The sequence below is a fragment of the Sorex araneus genome, chromosome 2, assembly GCF_027595985.1.
Source record: "Sorex araneus isolate mSorAra2 chromosome 2, mSorAra2.pri, whole genome shotgun sequence".
NCBI lineage: Eukaryota > Metazoa > Chordata > Mammalia > Eulipotyphla > Soricidae > Sorex > Sorex araneus.
This window is the reverse complement of record NC_073303.1, coordinates 94886755-94913778: the sequence shown is the minus strand read 5'-3', so window position 1 is coordinate 94913778 and position 27024 is coordinate 94886755. Positions and strand designations below refer to the sequence as shown.

Sequence of the window (27024 nt, the reverse complement as noted above, 5' to 3'; positions counted from 1 at the left end):
TAACTGGTCAAAGAAACTTTGGTATACCTATACAATGCAGCTGTTAGAAAAGATGACGTCATGAAGTTTGAATACAGGTGGATCAACATGGGAAGTATCATGTTAAGTGAAATGAGTCAGAAAGAGAGGTACAGACATAGAAAGATTTCACTCATTTGTGGAATATAGAATAACAGAGTAGGAGACTAACACCCAAGAATAGTAGAGATAAGTACCAGGAGGATTAGTCCATAGCTTAGAAGCTGGCCTCACATGCTGGGGAAAAAGGCAGCTCAGATAGAGAAGGGAACACCAAGTAAAGGGTGCTAGGAGGGCCTGTTCGGGATGGGAGATGTGGGCTGAAGGTCGACTATAGACTGAACATGATGGCCACTTAATACCTGCATTTCAAACCACAACACCCAAAAGGAGAGAGAGAGCAAAAGGGAATGCCCTGCCACAGAGGCGGGGTGAGGTGGAGGGGATGGGGTGGGAGTGGTCAGAAGGATTCTGGGACTACTGGTGGTGGAAAATGGGCACTGGTGGAGGGATGGGTACTTGACCATTGTTTGACTGAAACACAAGCATGAAAGTTTGTAAGTCTGTAACTATACCTCACAGTGATTCAATAATAAAAAGTGTTTAAAAAAATTTAAAAAGAATTGAAGTTTCTTAGATCAGAAACTGCTGTGTAGACACTCAAAATTTCTTATGAATTGAACTGACTCAAATTAGTTTACTATCAGTTAGTTTACATATGCTTATGTACACATAGACTTCTATTTACTACCATTAGTAACACTACTACTACTACACATATATACACAAACACATAGGATATTTATTTAAAATAGTTTCTTTTATGTATCATAAAATATTAGCACTATCCATTGCATATTTGCCATTCTATAAATTTTATATGCTTTATCTTTCTGAACAGCAATAGCAGAAAACAGAGACCTAGGAAGATCCAAAGTCATGAAGAGAGTAAGCTCTATATTTGGAATTAAAACAATTTTTTTCAGAGATGCAAGATTTACTGTTTCCTCTCAATTAATTTGTAAGGAAACTATCAATCATCAAAAAGCAGATACACTCAATGGTACATGTTCCACGTGGAAGAACCATCTGATTTACACACCGCAACTCCTACCTAGACTCTGGTTGAGAGCTATGGAAAGCCACAGAGACAAGAACTGGTGACATAATGGTGGAATAGACCCCCCTGTAGGGGTCCTAGATTTTTTTTGTCCCCACAAGTCTTTATTTTCTAATGCAAGCTGGCATGAGTAGTTTTCTTGGCTGTTTTGACAAAATCCTCAATAGTAGTCATCCTTAACTCTGACAGGACTGGGTCTTTCAGGAACCAAACTTGAAAGGATCCAGATAATCTTACCTACCTTGGGCATGCAGACTATCAAGTGTCCTGTTGTCTGAGATCTTTTGGCAGAGCTACTATCAGGTTTGACTTCTGCAGGAAGGACAAGCTGAAATGGCTGAAGCAAACAAAGTGTCATAAAGAGTGAGTGTCCAGTACATGAGAGGGCCACCTCATGTACTATGAGGCATTTACAAATTTAAGATACAACATTCACAGGCTGAAGGAAAAAAAAGTCTCAATAGGCTGAGCTGGTGTTTCCTATACAGAAGATCCAGGTTTGAGCTTCAGCATCACGTGGTCCCCCAAACATACTTGGGAATGGCCCCAAGCACAGAGCTGGAAACAGTCTCTGAGAACTGCCATTCAATAAAAAAGAAGTGTTTGGATGTAGCCGGGGAAAATGAATGGTTTATACTTGATATGCATTAATTATCTTACCTACTTTTTTTAGTGAACCAACAAGTAATAAAGCAATATAGTTTTATTTTAAGAAATTTATAGAGATGTCATTGCGCAACAGCACAGAGGCTAGGGCATTTGCCTTGCACATGGCCAACCCAGGTTCGATTCCTCCATCCCTCTCGGAGAGCCCAGCAAGCTACCAAACTTATCCTGCCCACGCGGTAGAGCCTGGCAAGCTCCCAGTGGTGTGTTTGGTATGCCACAAACAGTAACAAGTCTCACAATGGAGACGTTACTGGTGCCCACTCGAGCAAATCGATGAACAACAGGAGGACAGTGCTACATAGAGATGTCTGAGGAGATAAAGAGAGATGTGTTCAAAAGGGAACATTGGCTTCTCTAGAAAGGGGACAATCAGAGAATGGCTCTGGGAGCAGGTTATATTCAACTCCTCCAAATTGCCTTGGCCAGGAGGTCTCTGCATACATGAATGTTAATCTTGGTGTTGTTACAGAGAAAGCCTTGCATTCTTGATAGTTTCATATTATTACCAAGACCTTTATATTTTACCCATTCTAATGAAAAGTCTAAAGATAGTCATCAGTCACAAGGAAACAACCGCTTGTCCATTTTTGTAAAACGACCAAAAAGTAATTCATACATAAAATTTCTTGTCACAGAATGCCAACATATTTCCATTCTAAAGCATCCAAGCTTTCTCTAATTCTCGGAGTCAGCAAAAATGTGGCATTTCGAACATGGTAGAGAAAATCCTTATGAACGAAAACACTGGCAATTTTTAAAATGTTATTTAATAAAAACATCCCAGCACTCAGGGCCTTCAAGACCCTGGTGGTGCTGGTCTGATGGTGGGGGATACAGTGCTGTTCATGTCCAGGGGTGCTGAGGGCCAGCAAGAACGCACCTAGCAGTGTTCATGGGACACCACGGTTACAAGCAGTTATCGGGGCTCCAGGGAGTGCCAAGGACTTAGGGCTTTCACGCACATCAAGTATGCACTCCACTCCATTTGAGTTATCTCCTGGGTCCCAGTGATAATTTTAAATGAGTACATTGTCTAAACATCATTTCATCCATGGCCTAACACATATATTATTATGGTTTTATCAGCTTTGAAAATACTAATCTCAGGGCTGGAGAGATGGCACAGCGGGCAAGGAGCGTGCCTTCCACAAAGCTGACTCAGATTTGATCCATGGCTCCCCGTATGGTGCCAGGAGCCTACTGGGAGAGATTTCTGAGTGCAGAGCCAAGAGTAAGCACATAACATACCCAGGAGTGGCCCAATCCCCACCCCAGCCCCTAAGAGAGGAAAGAAAAAGGAAAATACTACAGACATACTGGAATAGATTTTTTTAAATCTATTTTATCAACAACAGCCTACTGTATATTTTATCTTCTTATCAGCTTTGAAAATATTACTTATACAACAGACTAGGTAAAAAGAAATTGCTCATTTTATCAAGCTATACACAAGTCAGCAGTCTCTCTCATTGTATACCTTGACATAAAGACATAAAATCTTGAGCCATGGGAGGCTGGAATAATAGCACAGTGGGTAGGGTATTTGCCTTGCATGCAGCCAAACCCGAGTTCGATTCCCAGCATCCCATCTGGTCCCCTGAGCACCGCCAGGAGTAATTCCTGAGTGCAGAGCCAGGAGTAACCCCTGTGCATTGCCGGGTGTGACCCAAAAAGAAAAAAAAAAAAGACTTTGAGCCTAAAAATGGTTCTCTAATTTGTATTTCCCTAGTTGAATACTACTTTAAATATTTAAATAAAATTATCAAGGCAATTTTTCTTGGTACAAAGGTTAACTTTTAACATTCAGAGGGCTACCCTTACCTTTCCTTTAACCATTACCCGCACATAAGTTGGCTGCACATCAACATCAATTAACGAAGTATCCATATACCTTCAAAATAAAACATGTCATCTTATCATCTTAAAAACATCTTTTAAAGGACAAATGCAAATTCAAACTTGAGAACCACTTTAAATGATGACAGTTTAAAATCTCCATGCTAAACAGGTCTTTAAAAATTAGTGCTAAATTAATCCCCAGACCCAAAGAAATTCAATATATCAGCAATTTCATATTTAGACCCACAAGTACACTTGGCATTGATTGCCCCTACCACCAAAATATCTAAGGACTGAAACATCAGAGGTTTGCAAAAAACTGCTTGCCATGTTCTTTCATGAATATTTTATTTTAAGCCCCTAAGACTGACTTGAATAACCAGGAATGCTGAATCCACTAAGCGTGGGGTCTGCAGCTACAAGCAACTGCTTTCTTAGCTACTCTCCCTCCCAGACAGCTGTTCTGCAGCTGCCCTGCAAGCATCTCTTTTGGAAGACTAGGTCTACTTCACTCCTTGAAAGCACATCGTGCAGAATAAGCAAAACCGTTCACCTATGGTAGTGCTACATAAGGCCCAAGTGGCATTTAGTTCTCTGGACTAAACATGCACATAAAAGTTCAAATCTGATTTATTAAAACAAGCAGCTTACCCAAATAATTGTGATCATGTTTTTACATATTTATTAGGAAAATTAAAAATGCAGAGATGATTTAAACATTAAGGAAGGTAAGATATAAAACTGGGGTTATAGGCTCAGGCTTCAATCACAGACTTGAGAGGTGATAAATGCGTTTTCTGCTTTATTATCCTGGACCATGTTCCTTAATCTGTTTCCTGGTGTGTAAAGTTAGGATATGAATAATGTTTAACCCCTAAAGGTTGCCACAAATGCACCTATAAAGGTCCTAATATATAAAGTTACTAAAACACTTTCATATTTTTCAATGTAGCACTGTTGTAACACTGTTGCACTGTTGACCCGTTGTTCATTGATTTGCTCGAGCGGGCACCAGTATCATCTCCATTGTGAGACTTGTTACTGTTTTTGGCATATCAAATACGCCACGGGTAGCTTGCCGGGCTCTCCGAGAGGGATGGAGGAATCGACCCAGGCCAGCCGCGTGCAAGGCAAACACGCTACCTGCTGTACAATCGCTCTAGCCATAACTAAAAATGAAAAGTAGGGTCTAGGTTTCCTACAATTTCAAATTTACTATCCACCCATTTGATAGATTTCATATTCTTTCTCATGCTTAGTGTCTTCAACAGTTCATCTGCCTCTGGCTATAAAATCTCTGCTTGAGCTATTTAGCTCTGCCTAGTAACAATATTCTTCCAGTTCTTCACAAAGCATGTAACTTCTCATCCCTCAATTTTGTGCTGCCCAAGTCAGCAACTCTTCCCATCGTCTCCTCCCTCATCGGTAGCCACGACACTCCTCAGAACAATGGTTGTATAGGCCTAACTCTGTTTCTTTCTTGCTCAGACTCTTCTTCCTTTGCAATTACTCCTAAGATTTCTGTCTCCCCAACTGGGTCAATAGCCCCAGGAAAGCAGTGACAGTATTTAAAATGTGCCAGTTACACCTCCCCGTGCCTGGAGTATAGTAGGCATTCTATAGCTATGTGTTGAATGAAAGCAGGACGCATAAGAGCATAGGCTCTTCACCCTCATGCATACTTCATGTATACCAATAAAGGTGATGAAGCGTTTTATTGTAATTAATTTAAACAGAATAATGGAAATCAAAGAATTTTACTGTCTGACAGGAGAAACATAGGTCTTCTCTGAAAACGTGTACATTTGGGGTGATGACTGGATGTGAGGAGGTCAAGAGACTTAATAGAGACAAAGGTTACATATTTATAAAACTCCAAGAATAGGGTCTAAAAAATGAAGATCTTCAAGGCACTTAACAGAGCATATTTAAGTGGAAAAAAACAGAAACAACAGCATGGGGCTGAAACAGAGGCAAAGAAGTCAGTGAAAGCAGGCTGAGGTGGCTCTCTGGGGGTGTCAGGAGCCAGACACCTAGAAATTATTTAAACTCTGCCCCAAACAGACATCCTTGAGTTCACAACCTTTGCACTGTGTTGTTATTTACTTCCTTTTTCACTTAAATTGTGTTTGAAGTGTTGGTTTGGCAATATATGCATTAAATGTGATTTAAAACATGACAATAAATTGTCTTAATAAATAAAAGAGTTTTTTTTTTCACTTCCCTACATTAGACACCAAATTCCATTTCAAAATGTTCAAAACTCAAGAGAATGCAATTGAGAATGGAGACAAAAACTGCCATTACATAAACACATAATGAAAGGCCTTTACCTATAGACGGCCAGGTCCAGGATGATCTGGTGATGTTTTTCATCATCATTCAAAGAGAAGTCCAGTCTAAAGGATAATTCATTTTTTTAGGAAAAAAAGAGGTGATATCTTGAGCAATAGAATAGATAATACCATCATGTAACCAAGTTAATCATATAATAGTTCTATAATGCTAATAACAAACTTATCTTGGTAACTGAACAATAAAATATCTATGTTAATTTCAAATTTAAAAGAAATCCACAACATATTAATATAATAATCCTTTTAACATTGTTCAGATGTGAAAAATCCTAAAATTACACACAAAAGTTTTGCTTTGGTGCATAGACAGAGACATCTGGTGGTTAAAGTTTTGTTTCACATTTTATTCAAGCTTGCTAAAACACTAGACTATATTTATGGAGAACTAAATACTGTCTTTGCTTCCCTTTAGCCAGTACTCTCTTCTTTAAGTTTGAAAGAGTACTGTAGTTCTTCCTTTTCCTTGCTATCGTCTTTGCAATCTCTCTCTACTCTCTTTTTTTCTCTCTTTCCATGGATCTGGGAAATGTTGATGGCCCTGCCCATACTGTACCACTTCCATTTTACAGATGAAGAGACAGAGCAACTCAGAAAGACCAATACCTTCAGGAGAAGCAAATAAGTTTGGAGAGTTAGTCCTAAGCCATTCAACTATACCCCGAGATAAAGTACAGTTTCCATACTGTCTACATACTATTCCGAATAAAGCGGTTGATTTTTGAGCACTTCAATTGTAGTACTGGAGAGATGGTACAGGGGTTAAGGCACATGTCTTGCAAGCAGCTATCCCCAACACTCCAGTTGATCTGCTTAATACCACCAGAAGTGAGCCCTGAGCACAGTCATCAATAAGCTCTAAGAGCTGCTGGATGTTGAGAGAGAGAGAGCAAGAAAGAAAAAAAGAGTGAAAGAAAGAGTGTGAGAAAGAGAGGAAGAGAGGAAGAGAATGAAAGAGAGAGGAAAGAGAGGAGAAAGAGACGAGGGAAAGAGAGAAGGGATAAAGGGAGAGACAAGGTTAGAGAGAAATGGAGGAAAGAAGGGAAGGAAGGAAGGAAGGAAGGAAGGAAGGAAGGAAGGAAGGAAGGAAGGAAGGAAGGGAGGGAGGGAGGGAGGGAAAAAAGAGGACACAAGGAAGGAAGAAACAAAGGAAGGAAAACAATGAAGAAAGAGAGGAAGAAATGAGTGTTCATTTTTCTCTCTACCTTCTTTTTTATTCTGCTGAGAATAGATTAGATTATAGGAGGCAAAAGATGAATTATAGAGATCATTTAACAAGCTATTGCAATTGCTGAGGCAAAACTTAACTGAGTCAATGTGGCAATGATGAAATGAATGAGAAATTTAAGCAGAGAGATGTGTGCTGAAAGTAGACAAAGGACCAAATGTGATAACCTCTCAGTATCTGTATTGCATACCATAATGCCCAAAAGTAGAGAGAAAGAGTAAAAAGGAAAGGCAGGAGGTGGGCGGGGTGGGGGTGGTGGAAGGGATACTGGGGACATTGGTGGTGGGAAATGTACACTGGTGGAGGGATGGATGTTTGATCAATCTATGAATGAAACTCAATCTTGAAAGTTTGTAACTATCTCATGATAATTCAATTTAAAAAAAGAAAAAAATAAACATAATTGTTGGCTTTTAAGAAAAAGAAGAGGCCAAGATGTGATCCCAGGAGCCACACGTGTGCGGCCTCTCTGCAGCTGCACGAGCATGATTCCAGAGGCCATCTAAACTACTTTCAGTACAGGCAGCTCTTTGCAGAAATGTCTCCAGACTGAGAACTAAGCCGCAGTCCCATGCCTGCCCAAGAGGGGAAAGGTTTTTCTCTCTTGCCTTTTCCTTGCCGGGGGCGGTGGGGGGGGGAAGGGCGTGGTGACCGCCATGACCGCCATATTATGAGGACCACTAATGAGAGATACAAGCTTGCAATGATCCAATTTCTGGTGGAAGAAATTTCCCTGGATTTAGTTGCTAAAATACAGAAATCCAAAACCACAAGCTGCTATTACGGCTGTGCGACCTCATATCTCTTCATAGCGGGTCTGACTCTAGCGGGGAACTCCTAACAATAACAGTGAGTTTTTTGTTAAAATATTGAATGTAACCAAAGTAAAGAGAAAGTAAAGTGAAATTTATCAGTTACACGGCGGGAGGGTCTGGGGATGGGAGGTATACTGGTGGGTTTGTTTTTTTTTTTGGGTGGTGGAATATGTGCACTGGTGAAGGGATGGTTGTTTCAGCATTGTATAACTGAGACTTAATTACTTATTGTAATTTTACACATGGTTATTCAATAAAAATAAATAAATAAATAAGAAAAAGAAGAAATATAATCTGGTAATATTGGAGAAGGAGTTGTAGGATTCACAGAAAATATATCAATCAAGAATAAAACCAGGGTTTTTAATATTATAAAATGGGTGGATGCTTATTGCTAAGATAAGTCCTGGGAGATAATTGTGTTTTCAATGAAAGCCATAGCTATATAGTTATTCACTGAATTTGATATGTTTTATATTTACATTTTGGTATAAATAGCTAAATAAATACACTCATCTTGAATCTGAGGAGTACAATGTATTTCATTTTGATAGTATGTATATGATAGTATGTAACTCATTGTGATCACTTTAAAAATAACATAAAGATTAGATGAAATTAAGATTAGGTGAGAAAATATAACGATCAGGTGAGATCACTAAAGAGTGAATGTGAAAGGAGAAGACAAACAAGGAGTTTGCTCCAGAATATTTAGGAGATGAGGTCAAAATAATTGAGCCAATCATAAGACAATCAGAACAGGTAGGGAGTTTGAAGAATTAGAGAAGCAAAAGAAAAAACTACTTCAAGGAGGAATGGAAGGACTCACTTGACCAAATCTACTAGGTCAAGAAGATAGGGAGAGATATTTAAAATAATGTGACTGAATATTGAAATGTGGTGAGCTTAGAATACAGAAAATATGTGACTGTAAGTGTTCTAGGATAGGAGTAGGTAAATAGGGCTATAACTGTAATGAAAATTGGGGAAAGAGATAATTCTTTATTTTATTTCCTTTTAAGTTGAAAGATGACAACGCATGTGTCTGAGTGACAATGACCCATCAAAATAATTTACTCAAACTGGCTATGCTTTACCAAGACAAAGGCAGTGACTAACTCTAACTAACTAACTAACTCTGTGGTTTCAGGAAACTGCTAGGTCTTGGAATGTTTGCCCTGTGAGCAGAATAGAAATCAGGCATCATTCATGTTATCTTCATGGTAGTCACAAGTAGGCAGTATATTTTTTTTTCTACAGGTTCAAATCCTGCACCTTTATCATGGAATGGCATAGCGAAACAAATGATCAAAGTATTGAGAATTTGAGTAGCAGCCAGGATTTACTTCATAGTTTATTAGGGTTGTATTTTGTCTAAAAATGGCCTTTTCGATCTGCTTCTAAGTTTAAAAAATTAAGACTGCCTGTTAAAGCAGATAAGTATTATTCTATTGGTTGTATTTCCAGTTTGAATGTTTTTTCTCATTAACCACACTGAAGTATTGAGATCAATTGTTTTCCTTAATATTAGAATGCTTTGTAGATGTGTGGTAGAGGCATATATCAGTATTCTCAGGTAGCTTAACCATCGCTGGATTAAAAACTAAGAAACAAAAAGAAATTGTACCGGCAATTATATAATCAAGTAACTATGTAATTATTAATTTTATGAGATTATGCATAGTACAGAATTTCAGGGAATACATAAATAGTTAAGATTTCCATATGTAAAGTCACTCTCTATATGCTAACACAATTAAATTAAACATTACATGTGTGATAATGGCATAGATATTTGGCTTTTAGATAAGTGAAAAATGGCATTCTAAAGCTCATCAAACTTAGAGAGGTCAGATATAATCTCTGCAGAGAAAACCTACAATTGAAATGATTGAAATGACCAACACCACAAGTTTTGCTTCATCCAGTTTCTTTTTGGCCTCACATACTTAGGTTCATTTACATTCAGGACTTTTCCATCTTCAGTGATCAAGGTCCTGGGTGGTTTCACTTTCTTCTTTTCACTTATGATTGAAGGTAGGCAAAAATAAGTGATAGTATGGAGAGGGAAAAGTAAACAAAGAGAATATTAAAGGAATTAATATTTTGTGAGACATTAAGAAAAATTAGACAGATATTTGTGAACATATGAATAATTCACTGTTATGAAACCCATTCATTTAAATCTATGTTGGGAATTGACCATCAAGTCCTATTTCTGTATGGTTGCCTATATCATTAAGGCAAAAATGTGATCATGACAGTTTGCCAGATAATTTGAAAGCGGAAAAAAACCTTTCCATCAACTATCTATGAATGTTTAAATGAGTATATTTTATGCATCACTTGCCCAAATAACTGTTAATTCTCCATTTGAGTACACAGCTTCTGCTTTACTTAAAAATCACAATTTGTAACTGCCAAGTAGAATCTCTTTCATAGAAATAAAAATAGCACTACATAAGGACTTATGTAAAAAGATGTCTATTACATCATTATTTATAGTGGCAAAATCTCAGAAGTGTCATGAATATCCACTAATGGAGGAATGATTGGATCACTTGTGCTCTACTCATATGATGAAATATTTTACCGCTATTAAAAAATGTGTTCACTATTTACCTACTAATCTAAAAACTAATGTATGTATTGATCATGTTTTTAAGGGTAATTAATATACAAAATAGATAAGTTTATTATTGTCTTTAACTACAATCCTATAATTTATACGACTATTGATTTTGGAGAAAGATCTGGTGCTGTTGACCAAAGTTTAGTACACTCATTTCCATGAAGGGTCAGGATACAAAGAAAAGAAATGGGAAAAATAAAGATTCATGGATAACACATAAAGTATGGAATATCAGTTTAATATATTTAAAATATTAATAAAAATATATTATACTGAAAAGAACATATGACCTCTAAAAGATCATAGAGACAAATTTGTTTCAATGGTAGAACTTACGCAATTTGTCTTAGATTTCTATTAGCAGATGGTATTATCTTTATTTGAAGACAATTAAGGATCACATACAAGAGGCAAATATCTCAGGGACCCATTGGATTGGTTAGATACAGCACACTAACCAGATGACTTAGACCTTCATCCACTCCAGCCATCTATTTTTAGATTGTCAGGGAGATTGAAATCCCCCTGATTTCAGGCCCAATATATTATATACTATATACACAACATAAGAAACAATGTAACTATACACATACATACATATAATTTTATTGTATGTGTATACAGACCAGAAATGTGTATTACATAAATATGTAGAATTTCCATTTCAAAGGGTTCTTGAGTATATAAAGTACTTTTATTCATCTTATTTTCTTAACAATACAGTGGTTCAGGTGAAGCAGATATGATAATCCCTCTTCAATAGATGAGGAACAGATAAGGAGGAATTAGGTATTTACAAACTTCACACATAGTAAGTGGCAGTAGGGACATAAATCCATATTTCCAAAAATCTCTGTGTACAAATGAACATATTTTTATATATTATATAAATCATATATTACATAATTATATATTCTATATTATAAATTATATATTATAAATAAACTATATAAAATAGTTGTATGTGAAATGCATATTGTCAGTTTGTGCCTCCTTACCTACCCAATGAACAAAGAAAATTTCACAAAAATAGAGATCTCTAAAAGCTATCCTCTTTTTAGTTGAAAATTGTAAGAAGATATATGTTTTACTTATGTCATTGCCATGCAGAATATTATATTTTAGAGATAACTGATCACATTCTCCAGATGATGAATTGTAAGTGTTCCTGTAAATGATATATTTCACATATTGAACTTAAACAATGGCATGAAATGAAATGAGACTATCTTTGAAAATGTTATTCTGAAAATAACAACTTTTAGCAAACTAGAATCTAACAATTGTGATATTATATCTAAAAAAATTCAAAGGTGCAGCATTTCCTCTCTAATCAAATGTTCAAGAGAGCTGTATTACAGAAATACAATGCCAAATGAAGCTCATCTCTAATTATGATGTTCTCATTTTAATTTTCCAAATGAAACACAGCAGCTCATCCTACTACAAAGTAGCCTTTTTCATTGTATTATACAATCTATATATATATATATATCTAACTATATCTAACTCAAATGACAATTATTTTATAAACTTATGTTGTTAAAAAAAACATATAGGCCCTCTCCTGCCAGCAGTCACTCCCAATGTGCTGATCTAACTTCTCAAACTCGGTGGACCCCAGTGGCCAGTGACGCCCATTCCCCAGTCAGCCCTGACCCCTCACCTGAAGGGAAGCTCTGCCTCCCAGCATCTTGCCCAGGAATTTCCCTCCCCTGCCAGCAGTAGCCCCCAATGAGCCAATCTAACTTCTCAAAATAGATGTGTGGAACCCCAGGGTGCCCGCTAATCCCCCTCTCATGGCATACTTTATTTTTTTTTAATTTTATTGAATCACTGTGAGATGGTTACAAGCTTTCATGTTTGGGTTACAATCACACAATGATCAAACACCTATCCCTACATTAGTTCACATTCTCCACCACCAATATCCCTGGTATACCCCGCTTGGCAGGGGAGATACCATGATCATGGCATACTTTTAACCACAAAACCACATGGATACAATAGCATCAGTGTGAAGAAGTTACTTCATCTATACCCAACATTTGAGGTAGTAGTTAACTCAGGCCTCACATTTCTTTGCCTATCCATAACCCACAGTAATACACAAAGGCAGCCCAACAGTAGGGGCCAAAACATACATTAACACACAGGAAAAAACTAAAAAGTGCAAAGGTGGCATTGGTAAGACAATGCAGAAACTCATGAGGCTTAGAGAGTGAAGTCGCTAGTACAGATGAATCAAACACTAATAATGAACTATATACCCTTTCAGATAAGGAATTTAGAATGGAGCTGTTAAGGATGCATAACAAGCAATGGAATGAACTGCTGATGAAATATGAGAGAATATGAACGTGGAGGTGAGGAAAATGCAAACAAAAGTACATGAGAGACCTTAAAAACGTGGCAGGTGAAATGAAAAACTCAGTGGAAGGCCTCAGCAGCAGAGTAACAGCTGCTGAGGACAGAATCAGTGAGCTCCAAGATGAGGTGCAGAGAACCTCCGGATAACAGCAGAAAATGGAAAAGAGTCTCAAAGTAAACAAATAGATATCAAGAGAAAATAGGGATGAAGCCAAGAGGAATAACCTAAGAATCATTGGAGTCCCAGAGGGACAAAAAGAAAACCCTGATGAAGAAGCAACTGTTGAAAACATCATTGCTGAGATGTTCCTGGAGCTGGAAAGCACATGCACACAGACTCAGGAGACCTCAAGGGTACTAGCTAAAGAAATCCAAATAAAAATACTTCAAGATGCATCCTTTAGAGATAAAATTCTGAAAGCAGCAAGATAAAAGGAGGACATTTCTTATAAAGGGGCAGCCTTAAGCTTTTTAGCAGACTTAGTTGATGAAACTCTCCATGCCCAAAGACTGTAGGGGGGTATAGTAAAAAAAAAAAAAAAAAACCTCAATGAAATGAATGCCGCACCAAGAATACTCTACCCAACTAGACTCTCATTCATACTTGAAAGAACAACACACAGCTTCACAGACAAACAACTCAGGGACTTCACAGACTCAAAACCATGGCTACAGGAAAAACCAAATGGGCTGCTTTAAGACAAGACACACAAAACTAACACACAAAACTAATACAGAAACATGGGACAAAACTCCTTAACAATAATCTCTCTCAATGTCAATGGGCTAAACACACCAATTAAAAGACACAGTGACAGGATGAATCTGAAAATTGAACCCAACAATCTGCTGCATGCAAGAAACACATATGAACAGTCAGAGCAAACACAGACTCAAAGTGAAAGGATGGAAAACAATTGTAGAAGCAAACAACTCCCTCAAAAAAGCTGGGGTGGCCAGATTAGTATCAAACCATAGACTTCAGGCTTAAGAAGGTTACAAGTGACAGTGAACGTCATTTCTTAATGATCAAAGGATCTGTATAACAGGAAGTATTTAACCCCTAAATGTATATGCACCTAACGAGGAACCAAAAAAATACTTAAAACAACTGCTCATAGACTTGAAAAAATACACTGATAGGAACATGGTAATAATTGAAGATTTCAACACAGTTTTGTCACCTCTTGATAGATCAACCAGACTCAAATTCAGCAAGGACATACGTTATCAGAGGGAAGAAACGAAAGACACGGATTTAGTCTATCTATCTATCTATCTATCTATCTATCTATCTACATATATATACTGTATGTCTAGGACATTTCATCACCCCAAAGCTGAATACACATAAATGCACATATAATATTCTCCAAGATAGACCACATGCTGGGCCACAAAATATACCTCTATGAAATTAAGAGGATCGAAACTCTATCAGCGATCTTTTCAGACCATGATGTGCTGAAAATAGAAGAGAATCACACCCAGAAACAGAAATTCAAATCAAACACCTGGAAATTAAACAGCTCACTACTGAATAATGAATGGCTTAGAAAGGAAATCAAAGAGGAAAGAAAGGAAAGGAAATCAAATCCTTTCCTTAGAAAGGAAATCAAAGAGGAAATCAAAAGATTCCTGGAAACAAATGAGAATGAAGACATGAGTTACCAGAATTTATGAGACATGGCAAAAGCAGTGTTAACAGGAAAGTTTATAGATCTACAAGCATTCCTCAGGAAGAAAGAGCAAGCCACACAAGTAACTTAACTTCAAAGCTTAAGATCTTGAAAAATGATCAACAAAAGGAGCCCAACACAGGCAGGAGGAAAGAAATAATAAAACAGAAAACAGAAATTAATGACATGGAAACCCCCAAAAATAATCTGAAAGATCAATGAAACCAGGAGCTGGTTCTTTGAGAAAATAAACAAGATCGATACACCACTAGCAAGTCTTACACAGAGAGAAACCCCCTAATAGGCAGAATCACAAATAATAAGGGGGACATCACAACAAGATCCACAGAAATCCAAAGGATAATCAGAGATTACTTCGAAAGTCTGTATGCCATGAACCAATGGAACTTTGAAGAAATGAATAAACTCCTAGACCCCTATAGTCTCCCAAAGCTGACCCAAAAAGGCTTGGAATTTCTGAACAGACGTATCACTATCAAGGAAATTGAAATAGTAATCAAAAGTCTCCAGAAAAACAAAAGCTCTGGGCCAGATGGATTATTCTCTAGTGAATTCTTCCAAACATTTAAAGAGAACCTACTCCCAACCCTGTTCAAGCTTTTCCAGGAAATTGAAGAAACAGAAACACTTCCAAACAGTTTCTATGAGGCAAATATCACCCTCATACTAAAAGCATACAGAGACATCTCTAAAAAAGGGAATTACTGACCCATATCCCTGATGAACCCAGACACAAAGATCCTCAACAAAACCCTAGCAAACAAAATATAAAAAATCATCAAAAAGATCATACACCATGATCAAGTAGGATTCATCCTGGGAATGCAAGGATGGTATTCATTGGCAAGTCAATCAACATAATTCATCATATCAATAAAAGAAAAGATAAAAGATAAGATCATATCAATAGATGTAGAGAAGGCATTTGACCAAACCTAGCCTTGATTTATGATAAAAAAAAACTCTTTAACAAAATGGGAGTCGAAGGAACTTTCCTCAGTATAGTAAAAGCATCTACCACAAGCCCACAGTGAGCATTATTCTCAGTGGGGAAAAACTAAGAGCTTTCCCTCTATGATCAGGGACAAGACAAGGTGGTCTACTCTCACTACTTCTATTCAATATAGAATGGAAGTACTTGCCATAGCAGTTAGGCAAGAAAAAGATATCAAGGACATGCAGATAGGAAAGGAAGAAGTCATGCTATCATTATTTGCAAGTGATATGATATTATACATAGAAATTCCTAAAGACTCTACAGAAAAGTTCCTACAAATAATAGGCTTGTATGGAAAAGTGGCAGGCTATAAAATCAATATCCAAAGTCCATGCATTTCCTATATACAAATAATAAAAGATAAGAAAGATATTTTAAAAAATCCCATTCACAATAGTGACTCAGAAAATCAAGTACACTGGAATCAGCTTAACTAAGGGGGTAAAGAGCCTATAAAAAGAAAACTACAAAACACTAATTCAAGAAATGAAAGAGGACACTAGGAAATGGAAACACAGTCCCTGTTTATGAATCAGGAGGACTAACTATGTCAAAATGGCAATACTTCCCAAGGCATTATACAGATTCATTGCAGTCCCTATAAAGACACCAATGACACTTTTCAAATAAATTTCAGGAAAAAAACATTCCTGAAATTCATATGGAACAATAAACCCCCACGAATACCTAAAGCAATCCTTGGGGAAAAGAAGATGGGTAGCATAACCTTTCCCAACTTCAAACTGTATTGCAAAGCAGTAAAAATTTCATGACATTGGATTAGAAACAGACCCACAGACTAATGGAACAGAGTTGAATATTATGACACAGACTCTCAAATATATGATCACTTAATCTTTGATTAAGGAGCAAGATATGTGAAGTGGAACAGAGAAAGCCTCTTTAACAAGTGGTGCTGGGAAAACTGGACAGCTACCTACAAAAAACAAATGAACTCAGACAGACCTCTGACTTTTGCCAGCCATAAAAGTCAGATCACAGTGAATTGAAGACTAAATATCAGACCTGAATCCATAAGGTACATGGAGGAAAATGTAGGTAGAACCCTCCATGACATTGAACCTAAAGACATCTTTAAGGATGAAATATCACTGCCCAAGCAAGTGGAAACATACATAAAAAAGGGACTACATTAAACTAAGAAGCTTCTGTACCTCAAAAGAATTGGTGATCAAAATACAGAGAGAGGGCACAGAATGGCAAAAATATTTACCCAATACCCATCAGATAAGGCGCTAATATCCAGGATATACAAGACATTAGTAGAACTGTACAAGGGAAAAACTCTAACACTATCAAAAAAATGAGGAAAAGAAATGAACAGAAACTTTCTCAAGAAAGAAATACAAACGTCTAAAAGGCATGTGAAAAAATGCACTAATCAGGGAGATTCAAATCAAAACAACAATGAGATATCATATATATTACACGACAGAGGCTGGTACACATCAAAAAGAACAAGAACTAGTGCTTGCACAGATTCTGTAAGAAAGGGACTCTCATTCATTATCCGTAGGAATGCCAACTAGTCCATCCTTTTTGGAAAACAATCCATATTGTTTTTGAGGACATTCCTCAAAAAACTAGAAACTGAGCTTCCATATGAGCACAGCAATATTACTTTTACAAATATATCCTGGGGATGCAAAAAAGTAAATAGAAATGACATCTGCACTTGTATGTATCATGATCACGAAATCCCATTAATCATCGATTTCTCAAGCGGGCTCAGTAACCTCTCCATTCATCCTTTCCCTGAGATCTTAGAAGTCTTTCTCGACTGGGCCCTCCCAATCATGTCACACTGGAGGCTCTTTCAGGGTCAGGGGAATGGTATCCAGCCTGTTACTGGATTTAACATAGGGATACACCATGGGAAGCTTACAAGGCTGTTCCATGTGGGCAGGAAACTCTCAGAAGCTTGCCAGTTTCTCCCAGAGGGCGAAGTAGGCTACAAGATATAGCTTCTGGGAGCTCGCTTTTAAGTCTCTGGATGTTGGCTGTTGATGGGATTACACACACCTGGGTTCCTCTGCCAGTACCTTCATGCGTGAGGCCCGTCTGAACGTGTAGTGGGGGGCCTCGAGCATGGCTGTAGCTAGGTTCCAGTGGTCTTTGGCCGCCAGGAGCTCTGCTTGGGATGGGGAGGGAAGCTGGAGCCCATCCCTCCCGAGGGGCCCCGGGGAAGACAGCCAAGCGTGCAGGCAAGAGACTTACTTGTATGTATATTGCAGTACTATTCACAATAGCCAGAATCTGGAAACAACCCAAATGCTCAAGAACAGATGACTGGTTAAAGAGACTCTGGTACATCTACACAATGGATACCATGAAGCTGTTAGAAAAGATGAAGTCATGAAATTTTCTTATAAGTTGATGGAGATGGAGAGTATCATGCTAGTGAAATGAGTCAGAAATAGGGACAGACATAAAATGACTTCACTCATTTGTGGAATACAAAATAACTATGTTATTTTGAGACTAATATTAGACTAATACCAAAGACAGTAGAGAGAAGGGCCAGGAAGATCACTCCGTGATTTGGAAACTGGCCTCACATGCTGTGGGAAAAGACAATTGGTATGGAGAAAGGACCACTAAGTAAATGATGGTTGGAGGGATCGCTTGGGAGTTGCATGCTAAAAGAAGACTAAGGACCGAACATGATGACCTCTCAGTATCTGTATTGCAAACCATGATGCCCAAGAGTGGAGAGGGAGAAAGAAGAAACGTGCCTTCCACAGAGGCAGGGGGTGGGATAGGATGAGGGCGGTAGGAGGGATACTGGGGACACTGTCACTGTCATCCTCTTGCTCATCGATTTGTTCGAGCGGGCACCAGTAATGTCTCTCATTGACAGACTTATTGTTACTCTTTTTGGCATATCCAATATGCATGGGTAGCTTGCCAGGCTCTGCCGTGCAGGCTCGATACTCTTGGTAGCTTGCCGGGATCTCTGAAAGGGGTGGAGGAATCGAACTCGGGCCAGCCACGTGAAAGGTGAACTCCCAACTGCTGTGCTATCACTCCAGCCCCACTGGGGACACTGGTGGTGGAAAATGCACATTGGTGAAGGGATGGGTGTTTGATCATTTTATGACTGAAACTCAATTATGAAGGCTTTGTATCTCATGGTGATTCAATTAAAAAAATTAAACATTTTAAAAAATTTAAAAAGACATACAAATAAAGCCCTATGAAAAATATAGTAATTCATGATACTATAAAGAAGGTAATAAATGTTAGCAAATACAATTCAATAAGTAACTGAACTTAGAAAAAGCAAAGTCAACTTGAGATGGCTAGCAAATATTTCATACACACAACTTTACTTTAAATGACAGAAAAACATGGAATACCTTGATGATTCTTGTTCGTTTCTTGTTTTTTCTATTTGCCTAAGTGTTTCCAACCTCGATTCAGGAGTAAACAAACAAGGCTTATTCCAAAATTCCAAGTCATCTTCAGTGTCACCTAATTTCTTCATGTTGCATCCCCCTTCTTGTCTTTCTGGTATCTGAAGGTGCTCATGATCCCCTACAGAGGATGAGGCCCTAGAAAAGAACATAGAGAACATAAGACAAGTAATGAATATCTTAGGTGCATCCTTAAACTGTCACTTCAAAATGTTTTCTTACCTATGAATGGCAAAACTGTGTCTGAAAGAAGGCCTACCTGAACCTAACTGTAAGATGTAATTTCACTGTCCAGAGACCTACTTGATATGGTTATCTGTCATATGAGGAGCTTTATTAAAATTTCAGATCCATTGCATGATACTTACAAGTCTTTTCATAAACCAGAGAAAGGAATAGGAATTTGTCTCACAATATTTTGTAGGAGGTTCTGATGACTGAACCAGTCTGGGCCTTACCAACCATAAACCCTCCAAACACGAACCTCTCATTCCATTTCAAGTACTGTTCCCAAGGGATATTTCTGACAGGAAAGTTTGATTATATTGTTTCCATATCCAAATCTCAAAGCAATGACTGAGATCTATCATCTATAGCCTTGGCCTACTCCAGTTTTCATAGTTGACTTCTGGTTTTATATCTTTATATGGCAGTGGAGCACTATTCTCATTTTCATTCCTTATTTTATGGACTGTCAAATAATTAAGTTATTTCTCTGGTTTTATTGTTACTGAGATGAGATGACACAAAAGGCTCATTTGTTAACCTTCAAATAAGATTCTTAAGAGACAGGCCCAAAGTAATAAGACATAAAATACAAGTGGTATAAGCCACACAAAAAAGAATAACATTCTACTTAAGATACCTAACATATTGCAAAATCCAAGTACATAGTTTAAGTTGAAAATAATTCAAATTGCACAAAATGAATATTTTTTCCTGCAGCAATGTTGTTCTTTATAGTACCAGAAAGGCAATTAAGGGACTCTATTTTATTCTACATTATTCTAGCTAATCATCACTGAAATGACTGGCCTCATTCTCATCTAAGAGTTTGTTTTTTCTGAAAAATGACTCATTGCATTACTTTTGCCAATCACAATTTTTAAAAAGTATAATAAAAATAAATGTAATTATGCTTTTAAAATATATAGAATATAACCTAAATAGCATGCATCTTCAAATGCAAAATGTATATAAATGTAGAAGCTGACTGGGAATAAAACTGAGCTTCTTAGCATATAAACAAATTATTTTTCTCTTTAAATATGCTCTTCAAATATGCTCTCAGAATTATCTTCCCATTTATGAGGAGACACAGCCTTTTAATCACATACAAGAACATTTTCACCCCAGCTAAATGCTCAGGTTTTGAAATGTCTACAGTTTAATATTACATCAGACTTACATCCAAAAGGAAATCCTCTCCTCCCTTTCCAAGCTCCCACCCCACCCCCTGCAGTTTCCCAGATCATGCTTAGATTGTGCTTATGAATAAGCACTTGCTGCTCATCTATTCCACCTCTCTGCATCACATCTTTCTGGGCCTCATCATTTCCCCCAGTTTTTGAAATTGGAGCCTGGAAGAATGGATGAAGGAGACAAAATACTCGTATGAGACTACTGTTGTTATAGCGTGGCTATCGGTACCTTCTCTGAGGTTGATGCCTAGTTACTGGGATTCTCTTGTGAGCACATGTATGAGTTCTTGAAAACATGAAAGCTTTCCCTATCATTGTTTCCTATTATAGTGATCACACACTAACTACCTGTGTGGTCATTTGTGACATCGACTCAGCTTCTGACATTGGGAATTTCACTGATACCTCTCTAAGTCATTGCACCTCTATTTCAATGTCATTCCTCTAGAATGTCTAGGTTTCTGTTCATAGATGTTTCTATTCAGGTTAAACAGAGTAATGGGGTAAAGGCTGGAAGGACTAATGAGTCTTGTGGTCAGGAAGAAAGAATTTCTTGCAAATTCAGGCTTCTTGCAAGAAACCTGAGTATGCTTCTTATGAAAAGTATGAATCGAATAAATTTAACCTTGTATAAACTTTTATCCATCAAGCATAATGAATCATTCCCAATGCATTTCATTGCTTTGCAGTAAAACAGCAGAGAAACAGAATTAAAGTGTCTGGGGATATGGCTCAATGAATGTGTCACCTGAATATAATCCTTGCACCAAAATATAAAAGAAAGACAAAAAACAAACGAACAAAATCCCTGAGTTAAAAAAAACGAGGCATTGTAGCAAAAATCTAATTTCTGCACTTAGATTCATAGATCTATCTATAGAAAAAATATAAGTAAGACAAATGCAATGGTGTATTTAAAAATATAATAGAAAAATCAAGTTTATTCTAGAAATTCAAGGATGGTTTAATATCGAAAAATCTATTGATCTTATTCGGCACAATAACAAGTAAAACAAGACTATCCCATAAGGAAAAATCTGGTACTTGTAATGGCAAAAGCTAATCAAGTCGGTATAAAAGGAAACTTACTTGGCCAGAATGACAGTACAGTGGATAGGGTGTTTGGTTTGCATATTTGCTCTCCAGCATCCCATATTGTCCCCTTGAGCACACCAGGAGTAATTCCTGAGTGCAGAGCTACAAGTGACTCTTAGGGTGTGGGCAAAGGGGGAAATTTCCTTAACTAAAACACCACTGCTAAAATGATACTTAATGATACTTAATGATGAAGAGTTTGAACTGTTCCTTCTAGAATCAGAAACAAGATAAGAATAAACCATCCTTATTACTGCTATTCTACTTCATCCTGAAAGTTCGACACAGGCACCACAAAGAAAATGCAAAGTAGATGAAGAACGATTTTAAGAATTATTTTACAGAGATTAGGTTAAGGGACTGGACTGATAGCACAGCAGGTAGGGCGTTTGCCTTGCATGCAGCCGACCTAGGTTCAATTCCTCCGTCCCTCTCGGAGAGCCCGGCAAGCTACCAAGAGTATACCGCCCACATGGCAGAGCCTGGCAAGCTCCCCATGGCATATTCAATATGCCAAAAACAGTAACAAGTCTCACAATGGAGACGTTACTGGGGCCCGCTTGAGCAAATCAATGAACAACAGGAAGACAGTGCTACAGTGCTATAGTTTAAGGCCAAAGTGATAGTACAGAGAACATTGTACTTGCCATGCACTTGACTCACCAAGGTTTGAGCCCTGACAACACATATGGTTCCCCAAGCCCCGCTGGGAGTGATTCCTGAGTGCAGAGACAGGAGTAAGCCTGGAGCACCACCAGGTGTGGGCAAAAAATGGGGTGGGGGTAGACTATTACTTAAAATACTATATTGTTTTAAAGTAGCAAACATAAGATACCCTACAGATTTACCTTCTTTTGTAAAGTTCAGCAAAATTGCTTAAAAATATTAGTATACAGAAATCAGTTGCATTTTTATGCATCAGCAGAAGCAATTACTATTCTATTTTAAAATATCATTCTACAAGATACATAGAAAGAAATATAACAAAAAGTATGTCAGAAATTTACAGAGAATGTTGTAAATTCTTATCAAAGGACTCAAAAGTTAGAAATAAATAGAGCTATTCCAAAATTCAGCAAGGAAAGAATCAAAGTCATGAACACTCCAACTTTTCCCCTAATTAATATAAATTAAATACAGTTTCAATCAAAGTCACATTAGGAATTTAAGGGGAGTCTGAATAGAGGATGCTAATTATAATTTTTTTAACAGAACAGGGGCTAGAGTAATAGTATAGCAGGGAGGGTGCTTGCTTTGTACCTTAAGAGTAGATGTGGGTTTGATCCCTCGAATCATACATATATATGATATATATATATATATATATCTGCCAGGAGTGATTTCTAAGCACAGATCCAGCAGAAAGCTGTGGTCACTGTCAGGTGTGACTTCTCCCCAAAATATCACTGTATCACTATATCACTGTCATCCCATTGTTTGTGATTTACTCGAGTGGGCACCAGTAACATCTCTATTCCTCTCAGCCCTGAGATTTTAGCAGCCTCTCCTTACTTGTCTTTCCCAACAATTGAAGGCTCTCTCAGGGTCAGGGGAATGAGACCTATCATTACTCTTTTTGGCATATCGAATATGCCATGTAGCATATGAGTGGAAGTTCATGTCTAATTAAGAAAACTTTGAGGGGCTGAAGTGATGGTACAGTAGGTAGGGTGCTTGCCTTACAAGAAGCTGACCCAAGTTTGATCTTAGGTACCACATATGGTTCCCAAAGCCCTACCAGAAGTGATCCTTGAATGTAGGGCCTGGAGTAAGCCAAAACACAGGCCTGGAGACCCATGGAATGCTGCTGGTTTGGGTACAGGAAGAATTACGTGGTAGCCCAGATTATTTCCCAGCATTGCAAGGCTGGAGGAGCACCACAGCCTTAGTCTCTTACATTGAATGATTAGCTAAGAGTTTAAGAATCATCAGGCGGGCCCCCAGGTCTCCTATGCACTTCTTAGGGAAAATAAGAGGCACAACTGCTGACATTTTAAAAATTTATGTAGTGGGTCTACATAGTTATCACTTTATAAACGTTTATGCATTTCATCATTATCATCATCGTCATCATCATCATCATCATTATCTTGTTGATCATCGATTTTCTCGAGTGGTCTCAGTAATGTCTCTATTCGTCCTAGCCCTGAAATTTTAGAAGCCTTTCTTTACTCGTCCTTCCCGATGGTGCCATATTGGAGGCTCTTTCAGGGACAGGGGAATGAGACCCATCATTGTTACTGGTTTTGGCCACAGGGAGCTTGCCAGGCTCCCTGTGTAGGCAGAAAACTCTCGGTAGCTTGCTAGGTTCTCCGAGAGAGAAAACTAGGCTACAAGATGTCACTGTTGGGAGCTTAGTTGTATAGTCTCTGGATGTTGTCCATTGATGGGATTACACGGCAGTTTCTGGGTGTGACCACCTACCTACTGGAAAATTGTGGACTTGGGAGGAAGAGGCCTAGTCCTGATCCAAGCAGGCTTGGAGATCTCAGCCCCGGGTCCCACACACCTGGGTTCTTCTGCCAGTTCCTTCATGTGTGTGGCTTGTCCGAACATGTGGAGAGGGGCTTTGAGATGGCTGTGGCTGGGTTCCGGAAGTCTTCGGCTGCCAGGGGCTCTGCTCGGGGCAGGGAGGGAAACTCAACCCCCCCCCCAGGGGCCTCGTGAAGACAGCCAGGCGTGGGTGCAAGAGAACTCTGCCAAATACATGTCCATAAATACACACACACACACAATCACACACCAAGCCCCTTGGAGGAAACCAAGTAGCTTCCAGTTTTGAGCCGTAAATAATAAAGACATTCTTTCTACCTGTGTACCTAAGTTTGAATGGATTGAACTGATCCAATCCCTAATCAGCAGAACTGACATGAGGAGACTGAAATATTTAATAATTATTATTTTCTCAAGTTTAAAATTCTATTATGAAAATATTTATCTTTCTTTTATTCTCTATTTTTCTGAGTTCTGGAGCCTTAGTGCAATGCCTCACACGGGTGATATACATGTTCTATCACTGAGTCACATATCCAGTCCCATTATCAAAATAGTTAAAGTTTTTGTAGTATAGAATCAAATCAGCTGACAACAGTTGCAATTCACTTAAAATGAAGAAGCATGAAATATTTATGTTTGTAAAAGTATACCAATTAAAGTCACATTAATCACATTAAAATGTATTAGTATGTAATTCACAAAATAGAACATTTTATGATGCAATTAAAATTGTTCAATTATAATAATGTGATTTGCATCTAACTTTTTCTAAAACAGTCCTACATTACAAATCTAAGTACACCTGTTAATTCATCTTTCCTGTGCATATTTTCCAAGAGATTTGAAGATAATTTGAGATGCAAATTAAAGCTGCTGGTTTAGAAAGGCATTCGTTCCTGAGAGAAAAGTCTCATAGAGCTGGTACAAACAGTGGGATGCCCTGTTTCCCCCAAATTCAACATCCTGACTTATTCTTCAAAGTTAACCATCTGGACTTTCATGATACTGCAAACCAGGGCTTCTTACACTTTTTCCATTCACAATCCCTTGATCCCTTTCACCCAAGATATTAAATATGGTAGAGAAACGATTCACTGATGATGAACCATACAAACTTGTTTTAAAATAAGTTTTTAAAAAGTTACCCCAGTAGGTAACCTATAGTTCAAGAAGCTAGATTACATTCATACTGGGAAGTGAACAGATAGCTTGCTGATTTTAACAAAATCTAAGTGGAAAGCAACCCTAGTAACTAAGAAAAGCACAGTGAGCACTGAGGTTCACTTGCCTGAAGCTCTCTTTGTGACCTTTCTTTTCTTCCTTTCCATGTTCCTCCTGCACTTTTTTCTGGGCCTCTTCCTTTTCCTTGGCTCTTTGGAGACAGTAAGTTTTTTCCTGCTCTTTGATAGATGGTTCAATTTCTGGAAAGTTCTGCAATGCTTGAATCCTTTCTGAACGCTCTATTTCCTTACCATCCAACGACTAGAGAAAAAGATAATCAACAGAGTGCAGTTATTAAAAAGTCACAATTTAAATCAGCACTGGTGGACTTGGACTGGAATATTTTAGTTTTAAAAAAATAAATAATGCAGAATCATGGTGGAATTTAAATAATTAATGGGGACTACTAGAAACTCTGATCCAGATCATTATTTATTTGTTATAATTAACAAACACCACATACAAAATATCTTTACTGAAAATAAAAATAAGAAGGCTTTCTGTTGAAATCAATTATTAATGGAATATCACATGATGAGTGAGTAAAAAAAAATCACAAGAATGAGCATGAGCTCTCTGCTCGTACAGACTATGATCCAAGGTCTTCTAACCCATTTCGGCACCCTGCTTACAGACATGCATCTGGACTGTGAGCTGTACTAGGACTATGTGCCGCCCGAGGAGGGATTTTCCCTTTCCACCCTGTTTTTCTGCTCAGAAAATGGCGGCGGCGGCATCATCCACATGGTGAGAGCCACTCCCTAAGACTTGCACCCAGAGGTAGGAACTTTGCAATGCTATGGCTCATAGGCCATCATGGGATGGGGGCGGTACCGGCACGCCCTCGGCCCAGATAAAATCCGGAGCTGCTGCTCGGGAAACAGACCCTCTGCTTGTACAGACTATGATCCAAGAGGTCTTCTAACCCATTTTGGCACCCAGAGCGGCTTCTTACAGAAATGCATCTAGACTGTGAACTGAGCTGAAATATCAGAAATCCAAAACCAAAGAGTTCATAGAATCTTCATTCTCAGCAATGAAAAGAAATTATTAAATGATGCCTTTTCAGCACGTCTAATTGTTGGGGGGAAATTCCAAACAATAGTAGTGAGTTCTCTATTGAAATATTGAATGTATTCAAAGTATAGAGAATAAAATAAAGATCATTAACTACTTAGTGGGGGCTGGGTGGGAGGGGGTATATTGGGGCTCTTGGTGGTGGAACATGTGCACTGGTGAAAGGATGAGGGTTCAATCATTGTATGACTGAGACTTAAACCTGAAAGCTTTGTATTTTTTTTCTTTTTCTCATGGTGATTCAATATAATAAAATTTTTAAAAATATTTTATAAAAGAACGAACATGAGGCTGACACCCAAGGACAGTAGATACAAGGGCCAGTAGGATTGCCCCATAGTTGGAAGACTGTTTTATGAGTGGAGGGGAGAAGGCAGATGGAATAGAGAAGGGATCACTAAGAAAATGATGGCTGGAGGAATCAGTTGGGATGGGAGATGTGTGCAGAAAGTAGATAATGGGCCAAACATGATGACCTCTCAGTGTCTGTGTTGCAAGCCATAATGCCCAAAAGTAGAGATAATGGGGAATATTG

The 27024-nt window shown here is 38.0% G+C and overlaps 1 protein-coding gene across 4 annotated transcripts in view; it reads right to left on the bottom strand.

Annotated features, from left to right (window-relative positions):
* The window catches only part of DNAAF11 (dynein axonemal assembly factor 11), a 96649-nt gene that overhangs the window by 36664 nt on the left and 32961 nt on the right, over positions 1-27024 (bottom strand). For 2 of the 4 annotated variants that reach the window (XR_008628689.1, XM_055129511.1), the window contains exons 5-10: positions 25480-25673; positions 19123-19317; positions 9924-10067; positions 5980-6045; positions 3629-3698; positions 1380-1475 (exon numbers count right to left, since the gene is read on the bottom strand). Coding sequence is in view for 3 of the 4 variants with exons in the window: in XM_055129511.1 (XP_054985486.1) it covers positions 1380-1475; positions 3629-3698; positions 5980-6045; positions 9924-10067; positions 19123-19317; positions 25480-25673 (765 nt within the window). In the remaining variant the exon portion in view is untranslated. The remainder of the gene's footprint in view (positions 1-1379; positions 1476-3628; positions 3699-5979; positions 6046-9923; positions 10068-19122; positions 19318-25479; positions 25674-27024) is intronic. The other 2 variants (XM_055129512.1, XM_055129513.1) reach the window with 2 other exon arrangements.